Here is a 19,200-nt window from a genome sequence, read left to right as displayed (position 1 = left end):
CAAAACTACAAGTTAGGACAGGAAGAGCAAACTGATTTATAGCTTGGATCTCGTTTCTAGATGTCAATGCTGTTTTTAGGATTAATTTAAGTCTTCTAAGATACTCCCTACTGAGTTATATTTGCATTTGTTCGTTTTATTGCTGATCCTTCATCAATTGCCAAGTATTTATACACTCCATCTTACTCAAGTTCTTTTATATCACATTCTTGTTCTAAACTGATGTTTTCCTGGTGCTGCAGTTTTCCTTTTTAAAGGTTGCTTTTGCACATTTATCAAGACCAAATGACATTCCAATATCATCTGAAAAAGTTTTGACAACTTGCAGCTGTGCTTTCAGTTCCTCATCTGATGAGCTATACAGTTTTAAATCATCGACAAAGAGAAAATGAGAAGTCATTAGACTTTGTTGTTTTCTAGGAGTCAAATTGTAGCCATGGCCTAAGCTGTTAAGTAAACAGCTTAATGGATTAATGGCAAGGCAGAATAGCAATGGTAACAACGAGTCACCCTGGATATCCCCTTTGAATTTTTATCCCTGGGATAATAATCTGTCCTTTATCATGACTTAATTGCAAAGTGGTCTGCCACTGTTTCATGGTTACTGTAATGTAGTCCATTGGTGTAGGGTGTATTTTATATATGTTTAAGCACTCTTTTATCCATGACTGTGGGATACTATCAAATGCTTTTTTGTAGTCAATCCATGCCATACGTAGATTCTTCCCCTTCTTACATGTTTAACAACAAATGATCCTTCCATATGACTTTCTTTTATCGCCCTTTTGTTCTACTGCCATAAATGAGTTTTCTTCTAAATGACTATAAACTCTGACGGTATAAATTCCCATGTATAGTTTATATGTCGTTGCAAGACACGTTATTGGTCTATAAGTTTTAGGGTAGCTTGCAGGTTCATTCTTAAGTAAGAGCATTATTTTTCCTGTTGTTAACCAGTGCAGTGTGTGTGTTCGGGGTGCGCATATAAATAGTTCTTACTCATGGCTAAATCGTGCAAAGAAGTTAATACTTTAAGCCAAAAGTTAGGTACTGCATTTGGGCCTGGGGATTTCCAGTTAGAGGCTTTTCTTGACTTTGTTTCAATCTCTCTGGTTGTTATTTCATCCCATTTCATATCCTGTACCTTTAAACTTCTTATTCTTTCTCCTACTTCTTCTATTCATTTAGCATCTTTGTTATGTTCCACAGGATCTTCATAGATAGTTCTCTAAAATGTATCTACTTCCTCTTTTTTTGGCAGTCTTTCAATTCCTTTTACCTTATTTCCCAATTCTCTATAAAACTTTTTTGGGTCATCAATAAATTGCTTATTTTGTGCTTTTCCCTTATATTTATCTTTGTATCTTCTAAGTCTTTCCACCTGTTTTGAAATTTTTAGTTTGATATCTCCAATAGTGCATAATGGATCCTGGTCTCTTCTAATACTGTGCATTGCTATTATCACATCTATCTTTCTTAGTATTTTTGCTGATCTATTCCCTCTTCTATAATCTTCTAACAATGACCCTTCTTATCTCAGCTGTTATAGTTTTCTCTATTCAATATTTCCATGATGGTATTCACTTTCACCCCCTCTTTTTCCTCGCTGCCTTGTGTTCCTGTGATAGAACTTTAACAGTTATTAATTTAGCAGCACAGTAATATATTCTGTTTACTTCTGTTACTTTGCATGGATCTCTATGGACAGTCCTAATTACTGTGTTCGTTTGTTTTATCAAGCTTCTGACTTTTGGGGTTTTATTATCCTTCTGCAGTCTATTTTTCTCATTGATCTTGATATATCTGTCTATTAAATCAAGCAACTCTTCTCTTAGCTCATTTTCTTCCATACTGAGGGCACATCTCTTGTTCTCCGTTTCCTGTGGGCATTCTATAGAAAGTTCTATAGCATCTTCCTGTGGCACATTCTCTTCAATTTCATCCTGTGTCATTGTTCTGTCATATGGGAACTCACTGGCCTATCACACCTCAACATTGACTGTGTCAGAGTTTCAACAATTTTCTGTTCCTTTCTTTGCTGTCTAGCTTCAAATGAACGTTTATACTGGTTTCCTGTGGAAGGCTCCAAAATATCTTGATATGGCACCTGACCAGTTGCCTCCTGTTCCACTGGTCTCCCCTTAATTTGGATATCCATTGCTCTATCCTGTTGTGGTACTTTCTGTATTTGATTTACTACACTAAATCCTTCTCTTTGCAGCTGTTCCATAACCTCAATTTCTATTTCTCTGACCTCTCCATTACTAATCTCTTTTTCCATTTTTCCTCTTAGTTTTCTTATTTTTTATATTGTAAAGTTTTCCATATCCAGATTCCGTTCCCTATATTTTTCTTCAAATATCTTTGGTGCTTCTCTTTTTGTATTGGTTAGTTTTGCTTTCTCCTTTGCATAAATATTACATCATATTAAATCTCTTTTCCTTTCCCCATTGTCCATATGTCTTCTTCACATGTCTCCTGATCTTCTTGCTTTTCCTTATTCTGGAGACTCACTCCATCATGCTGTGATGTAGTCTGTTTTAGACCTTCTACACTAAATCCTTCACTTCGCAGGCACTCCATAACTTCAACTTCTATTTCTTTAAATTCTGTTTTACTAATCATCTTTTCTACATTACATCTTTGTGCTATTAATATTTTTATTGTGAAATTTTCCATATCTGGATGCTTTTGCCTGTATTTCTCTTTGGATATCTTTGAGACTGCCTTCTCTATATTAGTTAATTTGGCTTTCTCCTTTGCATAAATATTGCATCATATCAAATCCCTCTTTCTTTCCCATGTCCATATTTCTTTTTTATATTTTTCAAATATCTCTAGGTTTTGTTGTTTATATTTTCTCACTTCCTCAGATGCTTCTTTTTCCAAAGAGATCAAAGTTTCTTGATCTATATACTGTTTTTCAAAAGTCTGTTTTAATGAACACAAATTTTTATTTGAAGCTTGTGACAGTTTTTCCTACGGAAGTATTTTTCTTTCCTCTAATTTCTCTCTTAATCATTTTGTCTGGAAATTCAGCATTTTTACATAATAATAACAATAGATATTTTTTTCCTTATCCTCAGTAGTCCACTCTATCGTCTTTATGGCTCTTCTTTGGCCAATCAATTTTTGTCGTTTTTGTGGACTGCTACTTCCTTCTACAACAGGGGGGGCACCTTCCCCCTGAGCCTGGCCTGGCCCCATTGTAGGAATCTTTCTGTATTTTGAGGATTCGACACTGTCATTTTTTCCAGCCCTGGCACCAGTGCGCCTACCAGGATTGGGCACGTTTTTATCCTGGATCTTGTACACCCAGATATCTTTTTTTATTTTTGATTTACTTCTGTCCATGGTATATGCTATATAAATACAGCCTTGGTGAGATTTTGTGAAAAACAGGGTCCACCTTGCGAAGGTAGTCACCAAGACTTGAGGATGAATTCAGTTTCAGCACTACTACTCTCCTTTGCTTGCTGACTTTTCATCTCTCCATCAGGACCCCAAAGGGGGCTATAAGAACCATCTTCTGATACTCCATGTAAGTGTTTAGCAGGACCCTTTTAATAAACAGAAATTGTGAGAAGGCATTTTTCTCCAGAAAAGGAAAAAGATATAAAAGTAGACAGCTCTTGGGCCTACAGCAAAGCAGAACAATGAAAGTCTGGCACAGGATGCCATGGTAAGCAGTTCTGTTTCTGAATTCTGAGGTCTGAAATAAGTTAAAAATAACAGTATTGAAGAGGTTTTGTTCTGAAGCTGCAGAATGGATGTAGCTAAAGAAGTCTGCCAGAGAATTCTGCAGACCTAGTAGTTTTGCACTGTGTGTAAATGTTTGTTGGCTCCATCACACCATCACAATGAGGAGGGGAGATTATTCTTTAGCTTACTTATATAAAATATCAGCATCAGAATGACAAACAGGATGCCTTTTTAGGAAGCAAACCTAATACACCATTATGTAGAGATGAACTTAAGATCAACATATGACTCAGAAACTAAATCAAATCCTCCATAAGTAACTATGAAATGAGAAATGCTGCCTCTGTTAAGAATAACTACAATGCCTTATTCAGGTTTGTCAGAAACCTTAAAGATAATAGCCAGTAGTGCTCAGAGCTAATACATGACAACAACATTGACGTGTCCCCTGAGGACATGGCCAACATACTAATAGACATACTCAACTTTAAAACTACTGTCATATGTCAACGTAATATTCTCCAGCTTATAAGTGCACCCACACCACCCCTGCTTATCTCGTCTCTGCAGGTTCTGTATGTTCTCACTAAGGCCAAAAACACTTGCTCCATGGTCCTGATAATGTGACAGGCTGCCTTCTTGACAGCACTAGCCACTGCCTGATAGTCTGGCTAGTAAGCCTATTCAACTCAATCTCTCTAGTGGATTCATACAGGTGGCGGACATCCTACTCCACAAGTTGGGGAGGGGGGTCATTACCGCCTCTGGAAACTACAGACCTATAAGCCTCCCCAGCCCTGTCTACAAAGCTATGTAACACATCACTGTAGATCTTATTAACAATGGCATAGGCAGTCTAGAAGATCTGGGCCCATGCCAGTTTGGGTTTGTTAAAGGCACATTTTGCTTTCTGAACCTATTGAGATTCTTGGAACATGCCACTGATGCATTAGACTCGGGAAAATCACTGGACCTGGCTAAGGCTTTTGAGTAATCACTTGGGGTATTTCTTCAAGATCTTAGGAAGTTATCATCTCCCTCTCTACTCTGTCACTAAGCCCATAATAGAGTATACTTTCCCCCTTGGTGTGTACCTGTCTGTTACCTAGATTAAGAGACTGCAGCACTTTCTCATGAAGATAAACAAGGCCATATCTTCCTTGAGATACCCAGACTGTTTTAAAGTGATTTCTGTCTCTTTTCTGTTTCCAACAGACTCCTTCAGATGTGACCTCTGTCTAGCCTATGGAGTCTCAAAAGATCCAATCCTATGTGACCTCCTGCACACCAACAAAACTAATAACACTCTCAGCACCCACTCAAGAGATCTTAATATCCACTGAAACATAAATGGGACCTGCTGGTGAGATATACATCTCCGAACCCCTTTTATGGAGTACATTTCCTGTTGATGTAAAACAAAGTAGCTTCCTGACCCTCTTTAAGCATAACCTAGATGAATGGATGGCTGGTGAATCATAAATACACCTCAGGTCTCTGCCCCCTCAAGCTCTCATTGAAAGAGATTAAAACTACATACAGATTAGTCATGCCAATGGGTGCCTACAATTTGGGGTATTGTGGCTTGCCTTCCTAGTAATCCTAGTAATAACCTATGAACCTATAAGAAACATGGGGCCTTTAGGATTACTTAAGCTGGAGAAAGGTTGTGCGTTTAAAATGTTCCAAGGTGAATCCACTTCTGAGATGAATCAAATTTTGTCAATTATGATTCAAGATAACATCTCTGTTATAGAAAATAGGCTTCTGCCATGATAGCTACATTTGGAATCTGGCATCAATAAAATGGCTTAACTCTTTGGGTATGGGTTAGCATCATCAATCAATATAAATCCTACTTGACCACAAGGATGACTCTAACTGGACTACCCCAAGATGCTGTAATGTTGTTTCCACTAGAGTCTGATGGATCACTGAGCTTCTGTCATATATGAATAGCTCATCAGAACTATTCAAATAGCTGCTGGGGCTTGGCATAGACTTTTAAGCTACTTGATGGCAGGATCAAGAATGAATTCCTTATTACCCTGTGGTGAACAAAAAACAGGTAAGGCAATGATAAATTCCGGAAAAAACATTTTTTCCTGAGTGATCTACTGGTTTTGAAACTGATTACACTTCTCAGTCAAATAATAAGGTCCAATATCTGGTAGATAAGTGAAATTAAAAGTCTCATCCGTAGACAGAACAGTGAGCAGTTCATATGTCTCATCTCTAGATGGAGTGGGGAGCAGTTTGTAAGTCTCGTCCCTAGACGGAGTGGTGAGCAGTTCGCCAGTCAGTCATGCAGATACAGGAATGCATCTCCCATGGAGTGTAGCTGCAACAGTGTTAAAATATTTGATAAATATATGTACACCAAGGACAACTCAAGGGTCACTGTCCACAGAAAGATTTACTTATTCTTAGGAACCAGCAATAAATCCATATTTCCAAAGGCATTTCAGTCAATAGGTCCTTGTACACACTGGAATAGCAGGAGCTACCTACCATCCTAAGAGACAAGAAATGTATGTAGGACAGGCCATCAGCCTCTGCATTTCATTCTGGCCTTCAACAGAAGGCTCAAGTGGAGCCCCACACCATCCTTCTTCATTTATTTTCTTTAAAGTATGACACAGTCTTAGAAAAAAATGAAGCATGCTGAGCAACACTTTAATCATCTACATTTTTAAGGGGAAAGGAGCAGGTATGCAGAGCTGCTGGCTGATATGTCCTTGAAAATCACAAGCTGTAATAGCTTCATATATAACTACCTGCCTTCTTCCTGGCAGTTTTGGCTTCATCATTTCCATATTTTTAGAGCAATTTAAAAAGCAATTATGGAAGGCTTGATAGATGAATAAGATGGCATCCCATTCATGACTTCTCTAGCAAAGCCAACTTGAGTTTGTAATCGGTTACATAGATACAAACTGATGAAATAGTAGATGACTGCCAAATTATCAATTACAACGTCATCAATGGGAGTGAGCAAGGGGTAAGACTCTTCACATTTCCACACCCCCACTACTCTTAACAGTACTGAATCTGAGATCTGTAACTTCAAGGGTAAGGGGAAGTCTTCCTTACCCTGCAGGTCAGCAATCCTGTAGTTACGACACCAACAGAGTTAGGTGGAGCAGGAGTTGACTAGTTATAATCGACAACATGGGCAATAATGAATTACCTTTTGACTGTTAGCACCAGACCTCTTTGTCCGAAGAGAAGGCAGTGCATGGTAGAAGTATCAGGCTTTGCTAGGTAAACTACATTAAGTTTCCATACAGGAAGTTCCTTGAAACACTCATTTGGAATAGCAGCTTAAACAGTAGAGGTTTTTTTTCCTTTGCATTAGTAGCAAAAGGTAACACAGTGAGATAATCTGACAATCAAGCTGACATGGTTTGCTTATTTATTAATTTATTAATCTGGCATTCTTGCCCTTTATAACCAAGATGATTCCTTATATTCCTGCAGTGCAGTGCTGTGAGAAATATGCCACAGTACATTTCAGAATGCCACGATATTTACAAAAGCTTTTTCTCTGTTGAAAAAAAAAAACTGACAGTTGAATATCCTGGTTCAAAATAAATTCCAACATGACTATAAGTACTTGGAATCTGTTTGAAGATAACTATTTTGATGGGGACCTCAGATAAATAAACTAAGCATGATGTCCAAGTTAAATGTAAGGAATTGTTCTTCACACTGAAGACAATGAAGTTCAACAATCCAGAATGTTCTTGAATGATCACCATGAAAATAATTTTCCATGACAACAACACAGATTCTACAAAACCAAAGATGCAAATAATCAGGTATTAGTGACTCTGTAAAAAAGGTACGTTTCCCAAACAGTGACATAGATCCCGATGGAAGTATCCTAAGGAACATACACCCTATATCTAATTGTGATGCTGACTTTCTCTCTAATTGCTTATGACTAGCTGGAGAGTATTACTTTGTAATAAATGCTCCACTGCACTTTTCTAAAGGAGTCTTCCAATGTCCTATTAGTGATAAACAGGTAAACTCTGGAAGACAAGCTTTTCTGAACCAGACTGGACATATGAGTATAATCTCCCGAGTGTCTGTTTTTTCTAAGAGGCTGCAGAGAGTCCTTCTTTTTCAACAATAAAGTACTCATGAATACAAAGTAATGTCTCACCACTGAAAGCAATGGAAAGAGAACCTAACCTCAGACACTTCTGACTCAGAAGCTGGTTATTGTTTGCAGATTGTCAAAGGAGGCTGAGCATGGGCTATAATTTTCGGGATGAATGCCCAGTTTACCTGGACCGGTTTTACAAGTGGTTTACTGTTCCCATAACCCTGGTAGATGACACTACCTATTTTAAGAAAAATGCTTATGCAACCTTTGGGGCCTCTTAGATTACTGTATAACAGTTTTCTTCAAATCAATATATAATAAAAACTGAAAGAAAGACCCCAGGCAAGCAACATTCTTCACTGTGTAATACCATAAACCTCCTGTAGTGGTGTCCCTTGGGATATTTGCAAATGACCCTTTAAGGACATATCAATATTTCAGCTACATGGCTTCTGAATGCCTATGATTTTTTTTACTTTTTAAGTCTTATGGATATGTACATCTGACAGCTTCAGTCTTGCCGTCTTCTGCAGGCATATGTGAAAGCTAGCTGCCCTGGCTATAGCATCAAATTAGTCAGAACGGTAGCTATTCATAGGTAAGCCCACTACAGAAGGTATGGTAAGCATGATGACCAGATTTTGTCTAACACCAAATCAAAAGCTTTTCCATTAGCTGATCCACTGTGGAGGACTACAACCTGCAGAGCTGAAAAATAGTTGAGGAATTTAAGTCCCAGTATAGTAGACTAAGACACATCCTTGCTCACCGTATCCAACCCTTTAGACTCATTGTAAGGTAGAAGGAATAAGACTTTTCTGATCATTGGTACCTGTACTGGATAGAATAGATCTAATAGGGATCAACCCTACAATGTTTAGACAGGATCTTATGGGCGTATAGAGACTATTTTCCTTCTTGTTGCAGAGGAAGCAGTATTTAAATGCATCAAGGCTGCAAATATGACATCCCTGAATACAGACTCTCTTGGAAGATGACCTAAAGCTTCTTCTTCTCCATATACTTACCTAAACATTTATGGGAGAAAGGTAAGAGGGCCACAGAGCAGTCATACAGGATGCCATCAGCCTGAGGTTGTCTCTGAAGAAAAGCTCATCTGCAGAGAGTTACCTGGAGGTAAGGACCCACTACCCATATCTGTCACTGAAGTGTCTCTTGACTGTAAGAGATCTCCGTCTGGGACACAAGGAGTGAGACAGAGCCTTCCCCAACCTTAACTGTAAATTGGGCAGATGTGTATTCAGTAGGCGTGTGAGGGGAGTAGGTCAAGATGCATTTCTCTGGCATTTCTACTGAGATGAACCCACTGGAGGTAATAAAGGGGACTGGAGCATTCTGTAGAGGACACGGTGCTGGTATCACTCCATGCTTCCTCAGAGTGTGCTACTGCAAATGTTATGACACTTAAATCTTGCACCAAATGCTTGTGTTTATCCTTTGAGGCCTGCTGGCTTAGGACACCCCTAATAAGCTCTTTTCAACTTGCTCCACGAGAAGGCAAGAAAAGAAGAGCACACATTTCTGAGTACTGCACAAACAAGTACAAGGGACTCTGTGTACCACTTCCCATGTTCAACAAGGGACTCTGTGTACCACTTCCCATGTTCAACAAGGGACTCTGTGTACCACTTCCCATGTTTACGCAATTCATGGGTAATCTTTAGTTGCTCAAGGTGGGGCTGATTTATGCTGACACCCCAGGACACTTTCCCTTGAGATGCTTGCTAGGGGTACACCTGTAGTGAGCCTCTTTTTGTCCACTGAACAGAACAAGGGTATGAGCTCAAGTGACCTCTGAGTGGAAGCTGGCAATCCATGAAGACTACAAGGGCTCTGTCCTGGAATTGCACAAAGAGCCCTCCTGTCAAATACTTTGCAGGGTACTCTTTACAACTGACATCTACTGAGATATTAAGGTAGCCATGGAATATCATCATTTTGCTGTGCATTTGGACGGCCAGATTACATTTCTGATACTTATGGCAGTTCTTGATATTATGTCCTTCTCCCAAGTAGTAAATTAATGCAAAACACAAGCAAAAAGTTATAACTGAAAGTTAAAGGGATGATGATGAAATGGGGGGTGGGGTGGGATCAAGAAGTTAGGAGAGAGTAGGATTGTGGCTGCAGGTCTTTAAGGAGAATAACAATGAGCATACCTAATATTATATTCATAAAGTAGCAAAAATTACGCTAAGAACCTTCCAACTTAAAAGATCTGTCAAAAAGCAAATTTAAGGTCATGCTGCTTAACACTAGGAGCCATAACCTGAAAATGGACTCATTGCAGACCCTCCTTGCACTGGAAGATGCTGATATCTTTGCGGTCACAGAAATGCGGTTCAGGGCTGCAGAGAGCCCCCCTGCCTTACCAAGCTATACCTCATTCCACACATTTCAATCCCAAAATGAGGTCAGGAAGGCAAAGTTTGGTGGTGTCTCCATCTTCATTAAGGACAGGCACACCTCCAGACTGGTTTGCCAGCATGACACACTGGAACTACTCCAAGTACAACTGACAGTTGGCAAGACAACCATCCAAGTTATAGCTAGCTATAGACCCACCCCCCCATGACTCAGGACAGCCACTCCTCTTACCTGGATCTACTTGACTCCATCAAGGTACCCCCTAACACCCTTATCATTGGTGACTTTAACTACCCCACCATAGACTGGGTGAACTATTCTTGCATTAATGCACTGTATCTCAACAAATCCTCAACCTCATCAGTTCTAATGCAATAGACCAGCTCGTCTCATCCCCCACAAGGGGAGATAACATTCTGGACCTGGTTCTTTCCAACATGGGTGACCGCTGCACCACTCCCATAGTATATTCTTCCCTGGTGAGATCATAGGTTCATAGGTTATTACTAGGCTAACTGCCCTTGTGAGCCATTTTAAGCCTAGCCAATTATCCCTTGTGAGAGTCAAACCCTGCACCTTGTGTTTGTAAAGCAAACACCTTAACCATTAGGCCGCCCTCCCAACCCCTAAAAACCCAGGGCTTGTCCAGGATTTGAACAAGGGACCTATCACACCCAAAGCGAGAATCATACCCCTAGACCAACAAGCCATTGACATAGATTTATACTAGGCTAACTGCCCTTGCTAGCCATTTTAATGCCTAGGCAATTATCCCTTGTGAGACTCAAACCCTACACCTTGTGTTTGCAAGGCAAACACCTTAACCATTAGGCCACCCTCCCAACCAGATCAGATAATCGGACTGTCTTATTTGAAGTTTCTCTCCCTCCCAACCCCCTGGTCATAATCAAGCTAAAAAAAACTTCTCAAAAGCTGACTACAGCCTCCTAAAGGAGGGTATCTGTGGCTTCACACCATCACGATCCTCAGAGGATGCAGACAACTATGTTGAACAGTATGCCAATGCAGTATAAAAGCATCTGTACAACTGCGTGGACTCAGCCATACCCAACAGAACTAAAACCTGCTCCTCAAGGAAACACAAACCTGTTTGGTGGTCATCCTCTATCAACAGGCTTTACAATAAAAGGAAGAAACTGTTGTCCAAGGCTAAAAGGGAACAACTCCCTCCTTAGCCTCAACAAGCAAATTAGATTACTAGTGAAAACCTCAAAGGCCAATTATGAAATGAAACTAGACTCCATAACAAAGAGAAACCATGAAGTCTTCTTCAGTTACTTCAGGAACCTCCATGGCAAAGCCCAGGTTTGTTCCGAATTAGTACTTAATAGTATCATTTACTCTGATCCTGTTGACTTAGCCAACCTGCTAGCAGACAGATTCATAGGAAATTACTAGGCTATTGGCCGTGAGGCCCTTATAAGCCTAGCCAAGAGTTTAGCCCATGTTTAAACAAGTCAGTACCCAAAGCTGCTGTCCAGCAGGGACACAGGTTGAATCCTAGGGGTGTATTTTCTGTTTCCCATCTAGTTATCCAGGTTGCTCTTGAAAAGGGACAATGAGGTACTCTGCGTGATGTGGAGAGGGAGTCTGTTCCACAGATGGGGGAGTCTCTGGGACACAAATCTGTCCTGCCAACAAGTCCTATTGATGTCACAGACCAGGTTGAGGTCACGTGTGTGGGTTACTCGAGTGGAGCTTGACTTGTGGATATGCAGCAGTCCCATCCATGCGGAGTCTGAGATTGCTTTGTATGCCAGACAAAGGTCAACTTTGAGGAGTCTGTATGAAACTGAGTAGAGGGACAGAGCTTTTAGCCTATCTGTGTAGGGCAGATGTTTGAGGGCCTGGATTCTTCTGGTGAGGAACCTCTGTGGTCTCTCCAGCTGCTGCATGTGTTTTGTGAGGTGTTGTACTCAATAATTGGCCTTATAAGGGAAGAATACAGGGATGTTATGAATTCATTGGCCCTGGATGAGATACCCTTACTTATGAGGTGTGCCATATAGAAAGCTTTCTGAGCAACAGAAGCAACATGGTGGTCAAAAGTCAGGTTGCTATCAACCTGGGTGCCCAAATCCCTCATGACTGATTGCATGCTTAGGGTGTTGTTATTAATGTGATAATATGTAGGGATGTCACTCTCCCCAAAGAGGATGATGATGCATTTTTTGGCATTCAGCTTGCGGCCATGTTTCTGGCACCAGTCATTTGTTTGGGTGAGACTCTCTTGGAGGACATCCACATCACTTGGGTAATTGATGACCTGGCCCAGCTTGCAGTCATTTGCAGACTTGGTCAGTCATAGCCCACTGGTTTTGGCATGCACCTCAGAGAAGTATATCCAGAATAACAGAGACCCTAAGTGCAAACTTCACCCCCCTGCCCCCAAAGGGCCTTCTGATATCCCCGATACTTGTCCTGCACCTCACATCTCCATAGATCAAGTGTTGCAGGCCCTATCCAAGGCAAAGAACACAGCTTCCATGGGACCTGACATTATCCCAGGATGTATTCTGCATCATCTCCAGCAAGAACTGACTTCGCCATTGAGCACCCTATTCAACCACAGCGTAAGTACTGGCTTTATTCCAGCAGAGTGGAGAACAGCCATTGTCATCCCCTTGCACAAATGTGGTGCCATTACTGACCCTGGAAACTATCACCCCATTAGCTTGACAAGTCTGATCTGTAAAGCCATGGAGTGTATTATTATGGATCTCATAAACAAGGACATAGCCAATGTCCAAGTACTTGATCCCACCCAGTTTGGATTCATCAAGGTCAGATCTTGTCTGTTGAACCTGGTTGATTTCTTTGAGACTGCCACCAAGGCCCTGGATGAGGGAACGTCAGTACATACAGCTTACCTTGATTTGGCCAAGGCCTTTGACACAATCCCCCACTCAGACATCATTGAAAAGCTAACACAACTTGGTATAAATCCCTAGTTCATCAGGTGGGTAGCCAAATGGCTCACAGACAGGACCCTCAAAGTCAAAATAGGCACCTCCGCCTCCAATAGCAGACCTGTCACTAGTGGAGTTCTCCAGGGATCTCTCCTGGGACCCCTACTGTTTGGCATCTATTTCTCAGAGGTCCAAGCAAAGACAAAAGGCCTGTGGCTGGCCAAGTTTTTGGACGACTGTAAGTTGGGTGCTGTCATTGACTTCCCAAGTGATGTTAACATACTGTAAGAGGGTCTCACAAGCAACTAATGACTGGTGCCAAAGTCATGGCCTCAAGCTAAATGCAAAAAATGTATCATGATGCCATTTAGCAAAAACACAACCCCTATTAATTACCACATCAATAGCAACCCTTAAGCACACAACCTGTGGTGAGAGACCTGGGCACTCAGGTTGATAAAACCTCACATTTGACCATCATGTAGCGGCAGTGGTCAGAAAAGCCTTTTACTTGGTTCATCTCATAAGTGGCAGTGGTCAGAAAAGCCTTTTACTTGGTTCATCTCATAAGTAAAGGGATTGCATCCAGAAAAAAAGGAGGTTATTACCTCTCTATACTCCTCCCTCATTAGACCAATAATTGAGTATAACACCTGTTTGCGATGTACCTGTCCAAATATCTGCACCAACTGGAAAGGCCACTGAAATACCTCACAAGGAGAATCCATGGCCTCCAACACCTGTCCTATTCAGACATCAGAAATCACTATCACTCTGCTCGGTATCGTACAGATTGCTCAGGGGTGAACTGTGTCTTGCTTACAAGGCAATCTGGGACCTTGCCCTGCAAGAGATGCTCCATATCCATAAGTCTAACTCCTCCCTCACTACCCACTCAAAAGGCCTGACTCTAATATGTGACATCAACAAAAACTTCTGGAGGGAGAGGTTTGTTTGTTTCCCAGATGCTGCCCCGTCTGTGGAATAGACTTCCCATCCACGTCAAACAGAGCACCTTGCTGACCCTCTTCAAGCGCAACCCTGAAGAGTGGATGGGAAATGACAAATTTGTCCCAGGGGTTCCACCTATGTCCCTCATTGAAAGGGGTGATAGGTGCTGACTGAGGTTTCTTTTTGGGGATAAACTCTTGGCTAGGCTTGGAAGGGCCCCAGGGCCATTAGCCTAGTAACCCCCTATGATCCTATAAGAACCAAGTGAAGATGGGAATGGAGAAAGGAAATTTTAACTATAGGGATAACTGCAAATTGGAATAAAAAATAGACAAGAGGGTCTGGAATTAACTGGAGAAAACTAGCAATGGAGTCAAGGTTTTGGAAACAAGTAACTAGGCAGAAAGATAAAGAATGGGATGAGCAGTAACAGAAGTTTGGACTGCAGGTTAGAGACTACCTTCTCTACCAGGGACTTATAAAGTATAGGCAAAGAGAAAGGGAGGGGGAATTGTGAAATGAAAGACCAGTTCTGGTAGTGTTTTTAATTGAGTCTAGAATAATAGTTGCTGTTGAAAAGGGGATAATTATTGGGCAGATAAAATATTGCATGACAACTATAAGAAACAATTAGAAAAGGTTAGAAAAGTGTGGAAAGACTCCCAAGTATGTAAAAAAGTCCAAAAGGTTTAGGATTTTTTGTTGGAAGTGTTTGCATAGGTATTTTATATCCTACACAAATTAAAGAGAATGTTTCCTCAGGCAGACAGCAAATGCTGAAAGTGTGATAAGAATGAAAGTGGGAATTGGGAACATATTTTTTTTTGGAAATGCAGTGAGATGGCATTTTTAAAATGCCCTACAGAATGCTTTGCCAGAAATGTTGGAGAAGCAAGTGTTTGTTATTAAGGAAATGATTCTTCTGAGCTGGGAAAATGCATGTAATAAAAAGGCTAAGACTTTGTCTCTTGAGATGAAGGCATGGCATCAGACATGGGAATTAAACAAAGACAGTGAAGAGGTTAGAGTTCTTGTGGGAAGATGCTCAAATGAGAGTAATGAATACATTTGACCTGCAACTAAAGAAGATTAAGAAGTACTATGAATGAATTAGCAATGCAGTAAGACATTGACATTTAAATTAAGTAGGCAGGAGACTGTAAAGGCAATTAAAAGGCTCTGCAACAATGGCTGAACACATACCCCCTTAGCCTACTCTAAACTTGTTTTGGGGGTATGTGTCCATGGAGAAGGTAAGAGGTCAGAACTCCCACTGTTACCTGACCAAGAAAGGAGGAGACAGAATTGTCACTGAGGTTAGTCTAAGTTCTGGAACTGATTAAAAATCTACCGTAACACGTCACTGGATCCAGATGGCACATGGAAGTCATTTTATTAGAAATAGGAGGAAATTGTGCCTCCATTCGTCATGCAGGTGGTCAGTAATCAGTTATTTATGTGGCATCTTCACACTTTTGTGGCTGGGAACCTTTATCACAGTCCTCATTTAAAACCATCAGAATAATATTGATTATACAGATTTATCTGATTAGTTAATGCTGATTATAAAAAATCTGAAATTTTGACCACCAGGTTTAAAAACGTAGCTTCTGTTTCTGACTCATGCAGACTGAACTGGGTTTGTTCAAGAGTGGCAGCTACTTCTCTGTGCTTTAGATAAGGTGTCAGTGGACTCATACCTGTAGGGAAGGAGGAGTTTGAAAGATATGACTAGTTGAGGAAATTTGTGAGGTGTCACTATATGCCAACAACTTGCTGACCTTTACTTGCAGCCTGATAGATGGAGGTACAACAGTACTGAGGCAGTTAGAATGGCAAAATGCACCTCAGGATACAAGGGGAATCCTGTAAACTTGGAACTGTTTATTTTAGTCAACCACAGGACAGAAAAGTCAAGAATGGAGGATGTTTGGGATCAGGCATGCTATGTAAAACAGGGGTGCTTAGGTATGTAGGCGAGACTGGCACTGAATTTGTGCAGGAAAACATACATACCTAGGATACAAGTCCTTCCCTGCTTCTATCAATCTGTCCAGAGCTCTTTTAGTAACATTTTCCCAGAGGCTTTTTGGTTAGTTTTTAGAAATATACTACATGTCTGTCTATTTGGCAGGAGAAGACAAGAACTTCATTCAGGATTTAATAAACAAGACTATAGGAGAAGGTGGTATAGGTTCCCATATTTTTTTTTCTCACAGAGAAATGCTCTGAAGGTGGGTTTGGTATAATGGTTAAGGTCTTCACCTCATAGACACAAGGTACAGAGTTTGATTCTTATCTTGGGTTACTGGATAGGCTTAAAATGGCCCTTTAGGGCACATAGCCTAGTGTTCCCCTATGAACCTATGAAGATGACCAATGGCTTCACAACAACCATCACATTAATAGGCAATTATAGAGCAAATATTAGATCTAGGATTGAGATGGAAGGAGGAGATATGGTTGAGAAAGTATGGTAGACCAAGATGGAAATATTATGCTGTTTCCCAACAATGATGACAAACTGATAGTTAAAATTATGGTATTTCCTTCAGAACTGAAACTGGATTAGAAATTAAGAGAAAGATCTGAGAAGTAATTCAAATGAGTATTGACTACTAGGTTATTAGAATTCTTTGAACTCTGGTAAAATAAAATGGATATCTGGGTTAAGTTCGTGGGGGCTGTAGCATTGGCTACTATCTTTTATGAAAAAGAAGGTGAAAAGGAGTGATGGAAGGCATTCATGAGGCTAAACCCACTCTCTCTGGAAATGCTGATACAGGATTTGGTGAGTCAGGCTGAGATCAGAGGGATAATTTTATCTCAGCATTGTAACAAAGGCATGGTAAAGGGGGTGGTTGCAATAGGTACAAGCTGTTAGGCAGATGCAATCAGCATTCATTTATAAAGCTGGGATAATATTGCTGCTTCATAAATAAACACTAATACAGAATTAATGTATCCATGTTTGTATCATTTTATTTTTGTTGTTCTTCAACTTTGAGAAAAAAATGGTTTGAGGGGGGTGCCAGTCTGGGAAACTCCCCAGGTTGCCAGATGAGTTAGTTGTAGCTGTGTCAGATTAGTTAGTTGTAGCTGTTTTATTTGATACATACGTAGCTATGGTAAAAAAAGGTACTAACCTTTCCTAGATAGAAAGAGAGCTGCATAAGATATCAGTTGCAATGCAAAAAGTCTTGGTGGAAACATGCTCAGACAACTATTTAAGTAAAGTTATTCTACGTATTTCAGGGAACAAGAAATAAGCTGTCATTCTGGGCTAGAGAGGAATAAAGAATGTTGAAGTGGAATGTAGGAGGATACAGATTCCAGGATGCATATAGTATAGCTGCCCCATGCTGGGAGCATTTTAAAGCAGTTTGGAGTAAATCTATATTGCGATGTTTGGAGCCAGAAGGGGAGATGTGATGAATTCTGAAGGGATACCTAAAAGGAGAGGGACAAAACTGACTGCATTTAAATCACATATTGGGCTATTCTCTGTATGGTAGCCATTACTGTAACACAATAATGGATAGCCAATCAGGTATTCACTTTCAGGGAACAGGCTAATTTATCTGAAAAGGAAGTACTAATGGAGAATGCCTTTTCAACACTAAAGCTTAATTCCAGGGGTTGCACAAATTGGATTACTAGGGTGTACTGTATAAGAAGAGTTCACTGGTATGCAGCAGACATCTAGCTTTGAATCAATGAAATGATCTAGAAATGCAAAATATGGAGGTGATACTTAGCTGAAGTCATGCTATTATAAGCCTGAAACATAAATGAGGTTATGTAATGCACTCTTATGAAATGTATTTTTCACATCTCACTGTCACTGTGAAGATCCAATAAACATTAAGTAAAAACATTACGATTAGAAGACTCTGCAAAAATAGTAGTAGAACAGTGGTCTGCAATATAAAGAAATACAGGTCATACCTTTTGCTCCCGGAACACCATCAAGCCCAGGGGCACCAGTGCCAGGAAGACCTAAAAAATACATACCAAAATTTAGGCACAAAAGCAGAAAACTTACAATGGCATTTCAATGTTTCCCCATCTAACATCTTCCAAATGTCCCTGACCGTAGGAATATTTACTTTACTTGGCAAAAGTCAACTAATTTAATTAATATTTATTGTGTTTTCTTTCCCATTTCTCTCTGAACAGGTTAAGATGCTATAGACATCAGCTATACTTGGAAATTCATGTATATGCATTCAAGGAACATGCACCAGATGAATTTGTAAAACATTATTCAAATTTTGCAGCTGCCTGTATTTGGGATTCATGAAAAATCTTGATTTGGCATAAGACAAATCTGTACCATAAGGAATTGAATTATATTTAGCCATTCCATGATCTAGACGCTGCATATGTATGCAGACACATGGTTCAAGACTCAGCACTGATCAGGACATACTATAGGCGGTAGTCTGCTGGTAAAGGCTCTACTTCTAGATGCTTTAGTAGTCATTGCTTAATGCAGCAATTGACAGATTCACTACTGTCATAGTCCACAGCCCACCTATGCATGTTTAAAAACCAGATTTGTTTTTGATTTTGGCAACTCTTTTATGCTGAGTGTACTGGAACACTTTCCCAGTACAGGTTTTGTGGTGTTCATTCTTTTGCGAGGACAGGAGTTCATACCCTTTACTGCAACAAATGGAAAATATTGGCATAAGGACTTTCCCAAGAAAAAGAATTAATCATGGAGTGTGTGTGTGTGTGTGTGTGTGTGTGTGTGTGTGTGTGTGTGTGTGTGTGTGTGTGTGTGTGTGTGTGTGTGTGTGTGTGTGTGTGTGTGTGTGTGTGCGTGTGTGGGTGTGTGCGTGTGTGTGTGTGTGTGTGTGTGTGTGTGTGTGTGTGTGCGTGCTCGCGCGAGCGTGTGTGTGTGTGTGTATGTGTGTATGCATGTGTGTGTGTATGTGTGTCCGTGTGTGTGCATGTGTGAGTGTGTTCATGTGTGTGTGCGCGTGTGTGTGTGTGTGTGTGTGTGTGTGTGTGTGTGTGTGTGTGCATGTGTGAGTGTGTTCATGTGTGTGTGCATGTGTGCGTGTGTGTGTGTGTGTGTGTGTGTGAGTGTGTGTGTGTGTGTGTGTG

General features: G+C 40.5%; 1 protein-coding gene across 1 annotated transcript in view; it reads right to left on the bottom strand.

The window, feature by feature from the left end:
* COL4A1 (collagen type IV alpha 1 chain) overlaps positions 1-19,200 on the bottom strand; it is a 1,084,337-nt gene that overhangs the window by 130,936 nt on the left and 934,201 nt on the right. The window contains exon 41 of the mRNA XM_044071271.1: positions 18,034-18,084. Coding sequence (XP_043927206.1) covers positions 18,034-18,084 — 51 coding nt within the window. The remainder of the gene's footprint in view (positions 1-18,033; positions 18,085-19,200) is intronic.

This window comes from Protopterus annectens, chromosome 5.part0, assembly GCF_019279795.1.
Source record: "Protopterus annectens isolate FY-2018-M chromosome 5.part0, PAN1.0, whole genome shotgun sequence".
NCBI classification, from domain to species: domain Eukaryota; kingdom Metazoa; phylum Chordata; order Ceratodontiformes; family Protopteridae; genus Protopterus; species Protopterus annectens.
Note: the sequence above shows the minus strand (reverse complement) of the source record. Positions and strands in the feature narration are given on the sequence as shown.